Source organism: Petaurus breviceps, unplaced genomic scaffold, assembly GCF_028583685.1.
Source record: "Petaurus breviceps papuanus isolate PSGF00001 unplaced genomic scaffold, PetGlider_PUasm1.0 185, whole genome shotgun sequence".
NCBI classification, from domain to species: domain Eukaryota; kingdom Metazoa; phylum Chordata; class Mammalia; order Diprotodontia; family Petauridae; genus Petaurus; species Petaurus breviceps.
Genome location: NW_027185797.1, coordinates 26,294,924 through 26,304,284, shown reverse-complemented (window position 1 = coordinate 26,304,284; position 9,361 = coordinate 26,294,924). Strand labels below are relative to the sequence as shown.

Below are 9,361 nucleotides of genomic sequence, written 5' to 3'. Positions count from 1 at the left end.
GCAGGATCTTTTGGCTGTCTCCCACCTCCCCTCGGGATAGCTCTGCACATTCAGGATCCCTATTGTTTTACGCACCAGCCTGCCTTAAGAAACAGCCCCGGGGGAGTTGCAGGATTCAGCTGCTGGAGCTGAGAGGCCCCCAGCCCAGCCCAGCCCAGCTCAGAGGGAGGGCAGCCCAGCCCAGCCCACCGCAGCCCCAGCCCGGCGCGGCGCAGCTGGGGCCAGTCACATGCCCTAAGAGGTCCCTAAGAGGCCGTCCTCCCGCAGCTGCTGGCCCTGCTCTGGGTGTCGGACATGCGGCGCAGCTGGCCCGACGTGCCGGCCCTCCGGAGCTCCCGGGATGCCAGCCGACGGCTGGGCGATGGCCACGCCGGGCTCCACCAGGAGCTGTGGCCCGAGGCCGAGGCTGCATGCCCCGTGGCCCGCCGTAGAGCCACGCCGGGCCGGAAGCAATGGCAGGAGCTGCTGGCCATGGCCTTGGCGGGCCAGGTGGGGGCCAAGGGCGTCTGGCTGGGACCCCCGCTCAATCTCTTTGCCTATTCGCAGATTTCCTCTCTGGTCCGAAGAGCTGCCTTAACGCAGAATGACAACCACTGCAACTATGAAAAAACGCACAACTTCAAGGTAAGTAAGCTGACTTTTGAATGGGTTTCCTGGGGCGAGAGAAACTGACCGCGGTGGAGAGCGGGAGAGTAGAGTGGGATGGGCAGGGAGGGAGGGCTGGACGGACTTTTCAACTTGGTGCTTCCAAAGCTTGTCTCTGAAATGAAGCGATCTATTTCACAGCCCCCAGGCGGGTTACAGCTGGTCAAACTAAAAGGGAAAGACATTCGGAACCACAGGATCTAGGTTCTAGTCTTGCCTCTGCCACTTTGTGACCTTGGATCAATCACTTCCCTCAGAGGTCTCCACCAGAGTTCGTGAGTGTGTTCTGATACCTCACTCGGTTTTCTGTCAGATAAGAAAGCTTCAGAATGCCATCTAAATGGTGTGTTTGAACCTAATGGAGGTATCATCATCAGAGCTAGCATTTAAATAGCTCTTTAAACTCTTTGCCTATGTTACTGCCTTTGTTCTTCACATCTACCCTGTAAGATAGTTCCTATCATGTTGCCATTTTACAGATGAGGAAACTGAGGCTGTTTGAGTTGGTCAAGTGACTTGCCCAGGGTCGAATAGCTAGTTAGTGTCTAAAGGAGGATTTTAACTCCCATCTTCCTGAGTCCAAGCCCAGTTCCCTGCTGGCAGCTGGAGAAAGTTTCTATTTTCTGGAGAATTGATCTCTTAACCTGCATCTTAGTTTCTCATTTGTAAAATGAAGGGGTTGGTGACCTCCTCTACCAGCTCTTGACCTCTGTAGAAGGCGAAATCCATTTGTAGAGGCTGTGTGTTCTAGTGAATAGAGTCAGCCCTGGAGGTGAAGGGTACAAAGACCTGACTGTGTGATCCTTCGAAAAGCAGTAACTTGTCAGTGCGCTGGGAAACTCCCTGAGACTTTTTACAAGGGAGTCATCAGTCTGCATTGGTGGAGGGAATCTCTACACTGGAAGTTCCCAACACCAACGAGGTCATAGCTCTATTTTAAGGAAAGATCTGTCACATTTTAAGATCCTTAGAGCAAACCTAGAGGACTTTCCTTCCCCCAGAGAGAGAGGAGATGGGAACTAGGGAACATGATCAGTGTAACTCCTGGTAAGGAACTTCCTCTAGCCTGCAGGTCTACAGTTTTCATTCAAGGGACACTCTGGGGCAGTGAGAAGTGATGTGACTTGGCCAGGTTCACACAACCATTACAGGTCAGAGGCAGGGCTGACTGGCTCTGACCATTGCACCACACTGCCTCATGTCCCCCAAAGAGGGAAAACTAGAAATTACTATTGCACATGAAATGGAAATGGTCACCTGATGTTCTGGGTTTGGTCACTAGTTGCCTCTGGGTGTCATTTTTGTGACCTAGGCAACTGTCAGAACACATGAATGGCCAAAAGTGTAGACTGAGTCTTGTTGGTGCCCTGGAAACCCTTAAAATACTATTCAGTTTCAAAGAGAAACCCTGAGCAGCTAGTTGGTCAGATGGAAGAAACAGGGTGAAAATATGGTGAGAGAAAACCCAGTTTTTTCTCTTGTATATTTAAAACCAGAAACTAGAGAAATCCTTGAATCATTATAATCTTGTCCTTTTGCCCTCTCGGCCAATGGCAGTGGTTGCTTAGTGAAGACTGTTGGGTTCTGCAGATGGGGGACTGAGGTTCAAATTCCAGCTCTCCTCCTCCTAACTGGCTGTGGGACTTTGCCTGATCCTGTTTGAGCCTCATAGCCACTTTAGGAAGAAGGTCCCATTACCCCCATTTAACAGATGAGAAAACAGTTGCCCATAGAGATTAAGCAACAGGTTTCAAACCTAACTCCTTGGCATCTGACCCTCTGCTTTCTCTGGTCAACCTAGAGAGAAGCCACTGAATTGGGCTTAATCTCTAAATTTCCTTTCAATCTTCAGTCTAAGGAACTAGGATCCCTTGAGGGCAGCTTGGTAGTGTAATGGATAGATAGAGTAAGGGGCCTGGAGTCAGGGAGACTTACCTTCTGAGTTCAGACATGTTCTCAGACACTTCCTAGCTGTGTGACTCTAGGCAAGTCACTTCACCCTGTTTGCCTCAGTATCCTCATCTGTAAAATGAACTGGAGAAGGAAATGGCAAACTTCTCCAAGATCTTTGCCTAGAAAACCCCAAATGGGGTCACAGAGAGTGAAACACTTAATGGATTGAACAACAGAAGAATCCTTTGGAAGAAAGGTTGGGCTCACTCTAAAGGATGTTCATGGCAAGTTTCTTCATTTAAGATGTTGTGGTTAGGAGGATGGGTAAAAGGGAATCCTGAGAGCAAAGGCGAGAGCTAGAGTTGGAAGTTGAAAGAAATGGAGAAGGAAAGGATGGGAGAACAGAGAGTGATTCGCTCTGTTTCTGGATCTCTCCTCATGCTTTGGGACTGATAATACAAGTCACTGTCTGAATGACAAAACCCCTTGTCAGAAATGACAAGGGAAATTGTCTCATTCTGTTGACCACAGATCATGCATGGGAGCCACGTGGGCCCATGAAAGCCATGTGTGGGTTCTGTTGGTCCAGACCCGATGAATGAAGAGTGTGGACAATGCTGGCTGCTGGGATACTGGGATATCTCTAAAGGATGATTGAAGAGGAGCAGTAAGATTGGAGCAGCAACCTGGGACAGTAGATGAAGTGCTGGAATCAGAAAGACCTGAGTTCAAATCCAGTCTCAGACACTTACTAGCTGGGTGACCCTAGGCAAGTCAATTAACCTCATTTGCCTTAGTTTCCTCATCTGCAAAATGAGCTGGAAAAGGAAATGGCAAACCCTTCCAGTATCTTTGCCAAGAAAAACCCAAATGCTGCCAGAAAGAGCTGAAGTTAGGTGTTCTTTTGGGATCGTTATTTCTTCTTTCCCTTATGATCAGAGTCAGGTTGAATTCTTGTGATAAAGGGCCTATTTGTATCATCATGGGTAAATACCTTTATTTCTCTAGAACCTCAGTTTTCTCATCTGTAGAATGAAAGTACTGATCCCTTTCAGCTCCAAACCTAAACTCCCTCCCCCTCCCCATCTTCTCTACATTTCTATTTTTGTTCCTATTAAAACTTAGCCTTTTAAAGAAAAAGAAATGTTTTCTTGTGCATTTGACAGAAAATGCCATTTTAATGAGGGTCTCATGACTGGGAGGCTGGATCCTCTTTGACTCATACATTCTTTTTCTTTCCTCCTCAAAATTCCTCTGGCTTCCAAATGCACTTGGAATGCATTTCAAATGCTCTCCCATTGTCCTTGCCTACACAGAATAGCTACTGTGCTCTGGATCTTACTTAGCTTTTGTTTAACAAATCCACTCACTACTGTGGGTGGATCTTTTTTGAAAACTAATTTTTTTTTTAATTTTAGGTTCTGGGAGCCTTGATGAGTTTTAAGGCTTTTAATTTTTTTTTAAGTAAGCTAGATAGATGGTTTCTGTACCATGGGGTGGGGGTACCTCATAGACGAAATAGTTATTATTAGAAAATGAAGATAATTTTGAAAATGTTCCTTTTAATTCTTGATCTGCTATCACTTCTATATGATAGCATCTTTTGAGAGGATAATTAGGAGAAAATTAAGACAGTTTAATTTTTTTTTAAAAAAAGAACCCATTAAAGAGAAACTGAAGTGTTTTCTTTGAGATGCAGCCGAACCATAATAGGTACAGGGAAAGCTGATCCTGGCTCTGTGATGGTGTCTCAGGCCATTGTCCATGAGAAGGCTTGTTTGTCATGGTCTATGCTGAGTAATTCCCATCCCTCCTGCCCCCCGCCCCCAATCAGCTCCCTGATGCAAACCACAGACTGGCTTTAACTTAGAAATGCTGCACATTTTTGGATAAACATTCCAAAAGGCACATCATACTATAAATAGAAAAGAGAATTTTCTGTAAGAAACCCCTGACCTGGAAGAAAGAACAGAACACCCATCCAAGGGATCTCTGTCATTTCTATGGGCTTTGGGTCACAAATCTTTGGCATGTATTTTTTTTTTTTAAACATATTTGAACCCTCGAAGGCTTTATTCAGAGAGGCAGCCTTGATGGAGTCAAGACGACTCGAGTTCAAATCTGACCTCACACACTTAATGATTGTGTAAAGATGGCTAAGCCACTTCGATTTCTGAACCTCAGACATCTTTAAGACCCACCTCCTAAGTCAGGGGTGAGTCTATAAAGTACTTAGCTGTATACAGGGTGCTGTGCCACACACAGGTAATGCAAAGTTAAAATTAACACCTGCTACCCACAGGGATCTTACATTCTGTTCGAGGGTAAGCTTGCACATAGAACTGAAGAGTTGGAAGATAGCTGAGCATCCATCGAGACCTAACCATTCTCAAAGGAATGAATCCCTGTCATCACACCCCTTCCAGCAAAGCCCTCTGAGATGGTACATTTCACTTTTCGCACCTAGGGGGCGCCGTAGTACACAGAGAACTGGAAGATTCCTCTTCATGAGTTCAAATATAACCTCAGACACTGACTAGTTGTGATGCCCCTGGGCAAATCACTTAACCTTGTTTGCCTCAGTTTCCTTATCTGTAAAATGAGCTGGAGAATAAAATGTCAAACCACTCCAGTATCTCTACCAAGAAAACCCCCAAATGGAGTCGCAGAGATTTGGGCACAACTGAAATGATTGAACAGCAGCAACCACAAAATTGTCCAAAAGTTCTTCTGACATCAAGCCCAAACAGGCCTCTTTGCCATTTCCCCCAGAACAAGTCTAATCCCTCTTCCCCAGGACAGCCCTTTGGATGCCTGAGCACAGCTCTCAGGCCCCTCTGTTCCAGGCTCAATGGTTCCTCACAAAGCATAGACTCGTGGCCCTTCTCTGAACAATCCTCAGCAAGCCATGGTTTCCAGATGACGGCCAAGTATAGCAGGACTGTCACCTCCTTGTTCCTATAAGCTGTGGGAATTCTGAAGACAGCCCCAAATGAACTTAGTTTGTTGCTGTTGTTGCTACCACTGCTGACTTACTGAGTTTGCAGTCCACTAAAACCTCCGGATCTTTTTCAGATTAACTGCTAGCTAATCATGTCTCCACCTCCAACTAGTATTTGGGAAGGTGATTTTTGATACCCAAAGACAAGACACATATTTATCCCTATTGCATTAAGGCTTATGAAATCCAGCTCAGTGGTCCTAACTCTGTCATCTGTAAATGCAGTGAGCATTGATAGCAATGTTAAGGGACGCAGGGTCAGAAGCTGATCTCTGGGGGACTCCACTAGAGACCTCTTGCCATGCTGAATGCTGCGAAGTCAATAACTGTTCTTTGAATCTGGCCAAACATCCAGCTCTGAATTCATCTGATTGTTTTATCCTCTTATCTTAGTGTTTCCATCTTCTCCACAAGAATAACATCCTGTACTTGATTCAAAGCTTTGCTAAAATCTAGGCAAACTATATCCTAGCACGTTCTCATCTGCTTCTGTAGTAATCCTACGTAGAAAGAAAATGAGTGTCAGTTTGGCATGACCCATGCCTGATGAAGCCCTGTTGACTCTTGGCAACCATGGCTTCCATTTCTAGACATTCATCAACCATCTCATTAATGATTGTAAACCAACCAGCCATTAATGATTGTTCTAGGATTTCCCAGGAATCAAAGCCAAGCTTGCTGGCTTATAATTCATAGGTTCTGTTCTTTTCTCCCTTTGAGAAAATCATGATCTGTTCCCATTGCTAATCTTGTGGCCCATTTCTCATATCCCAGTAATCATTTTTGTTTGTTTGTTTGCAGGCCTTTTTCAAAGGTTATTCTCCTTGGCAGAGAAAACAAACAAAGAAACAATTTAGAATTGAGCATCTTTGCCTTCTCTCTTTGGTTAGTTATAAACATCCCATCCATCCCAAGCAAAAGCCCTGTCCCTTTGGTGACCTTCCTTTTTCTCCCGTAAATTTAAGGAGGCATTTTCGTGTTGAATTTAACTTCCTTCAACAGCTTCAGTTCGTCCTGACATTATTTTTATAGGACCCTCATCCTCTTGGCCAGGCTTGCTTCTATCTTCTCCATATTTCTTTTCTAATTTGTTTGGTGAGTCCCCTATGCATCCACATCAATGTCATTAGACAGATCCAAAGGTCTCCATGATGTAAAGAATGGTAGAGCCTTTCAAAGAGACAGCAAGGTTGGGAAGCGGAGCTACTTCGTAGAAGGATAGATGTCAAGTATAGCTCACAAAACCAAAGAAACTTCCCATGGGAAGCGGCCTCAGAATCCACCTCCCTGCATCTGAACAAGAAGCCCTCTACTTTACACCTGAGAAGGTTCAGGCAACCTTTGCTTCAATCTTTCTGCCGAGGGAAAACTGAGAAGGTCCCAAGTCAACCCCATTCTGGGATAACTATCATCGTTAGGCAGCTTTTCCCTCCCTTGGATCTGCCCCTCTGCATTTCCCATGTGCTGCCCATTTTCTAGCTCTGCCTTTGGGGATCAAACTGGACATATTGACCCCCTCTTCTAGATCCCACTTGTAGAGTGACCATGGCTGTACTTGAAAAGAAGAACAACTCTACTCTTCTCTTGGCTAAACATTTCCAGGTCTCAAGTGGCCTGATGTCCAGGTCCTTCATCACCCCATGGCCCTTCCTCTGAAAAATCACCACGTTATTATACCCCTTCTTAAAGTGTCATTATCCAGACCTGTGATATCACAGGGGCCTGAGCTCCAACCGTACTCTGCCAGACATGGTATCCTTGGCTTTCATGGTTGCCATGATGTCCTAGTGACTGGCCTTACACTGGTCATTCGTTTGGAATGTTATGGAGCCGTGCCACCCCCATCTTGTATGGATGAAGCTGATTCTTTGAAGGCATGTTGACCTTCAGTTTTATCTCATGAAAATTCCTCTCTTTAGATTGAACCCATCATCCCAGGATCCAATTCTTTCTTCTAGCTGCTTATTTGTTGTTTTCCAGCTTTGTATCATATGCAGATTTGATAAGAATACCGTCTAAGTGCAGAGCATAGAGCATTGGCCTTAGAATCACAAAGACCTGAATTTATACACTCAGCTGTGTGACCCTGAGCAAGTCACTTGACCTCTTAAACCCAATTTCTTTAGCTTCAAATGAGACTAATAGTAGCGCCTTCCTCACAGGGTTATTATGAGAACTGAATGTGATAATATATGTAAAGCGCTTCGCAAATCTTAAGGCACCATATATATGCTAATTATTATTAATATAATCACTGTCATCTAAGTCATGAACAAAAATGTTAGAGCGTGTAGGCCAAGAGTTGATCCCTGGGGCACACAACTAGAGACCTCTTGCCACATTGATATCAACCCGCTAACATCCATTCTCTGGGACAAGAAGCCAACCACCTGGCTCCATCTAACTGTGTCATTGTCTAGCCTACATCCCTCCACCTTGTCTAGAAGGGAAGCATGAGAGACTCGATTGACCATGTAACTTGAGGCAAACACTCTGCACGGTGCTCCCATGATGCACCATTCTAGCAATCTCTCCCAAAAAGAGGAAAATGAAATTAGTCGCACTTGATGAGCATCATGCCCTTTTCTAATAAGCCATTTGAATAATACATTCTAAGCTCTCCCTTTAAATAATGCATTCCAGAGTTTTACCAGAAATCAAGTTGTCATTGGCCTATGCTTTGCAGAATACATTTTTTCCCCATTTTATTTGAACTGAGACATGTGCTTGTCTCTGATCTATGTTGGTCACAATTGGCTCCTTGCTTCTTGTCCGTGTCTGTAGGCTATTTTATAGACATCAGAAGCCAGGGCTCCTTTCTTGAACTTTACTTCCTGTGGATTACTGGGCATCTCCATGGCTGTTCCCCTTCCTCTTTGGTAGCCGGTTTTCCCCACAGTATCTAGCTTGGCAGCTGTACATAGGGAAATTTCTCCCTATCCCTTCCTTCAAAGTCCATTGATTACATTTGCAAAATGATAGACACATTTTTTTAAATCAACCATGGCTAGGTATATTCTATCACTGTCCAACAGCCCATCCTTCCTTGTGTTTTAATCCATGGTCTACAAATCCAAATCCCCAGGCAGACATGGTAGTATGTACCTGTAATCCCAGCTTCCAGAGAGAGGCTAAGGCTGGTGGATTGCTTCAGTTGGGGAGTTCTATAAACTGATCAGACATCAGCACTAACATCAATATGGTCATTCCCCTGGGAGTGGAGGAGTGTCAGATTGCCTTAGGAGGGGCAAACTGGACCAAGTTGGTTAGGAACAGGTCAAAGCTTCCATGTTCATCAGTCCCGGGATTGGGCCGTATGTGACCATTGTACTTCCAACCTGGACGAGATAGGAGATCTTGTAAAAGAGAGGGAGAAGAAGACACACGGACAAAAAAACATACACATAACCTCAGCGAGAACTCCAAATGCCATTGTCTGACACCATCTAGTTAACAAACTTCTGAAATCAGCCTTTGTCTTCTGGAAGCTTCCCTTCTCCTGGGACCAGCAGACACACCACCTCTGCCCTGAAAATGATTGATTTCTTTCCTAGGTCTTTGCTATTCTCAGCAATGCTTTTGAGAGTTGTGACAGTGTTGTCTGAATGCAGGTGAATCACCAGATGTGGAGGTTAGACATCAATGTTTGTGGAACTTGGAAAGTTCTCTGTACCGTCTTGGATCAGTGCCTTGGAGAAAAAAGCAGAACATTTTGAGGGGCCAGCAGTATAGCAGAGAAAGGATGCCCAGTGTGCAAGGACACCAGGCCCTCCCCTTGTCTAAACAGTTTGCTCCAGAGGGTCTTCCTTTGAGCATCATTCT

At 45.1% G+C, this 9,361-nt stretch overlaps 1 protein-coding gene across 1 annotated transcript in view; it reads left to right on the top strand.

Annotated features, from left to right (window-relative positions):
- CHN2 (chimerin 2) overlaps positions 1-9,361 on the top strand; it is a 286,149-nt gene that overhangs the window by 254,567 nt on the left and 22,221 nt on the right. The window contains exon 7 of the mRNA XM_069088634.1: positions 547-624. Within this exon, the coding sequence (XP_068944735.1) occupies positions 547-624 (78 nt within the window). The remainder of the gene's footprint in view (positions 1-546; positions 625-9,361) is intronic.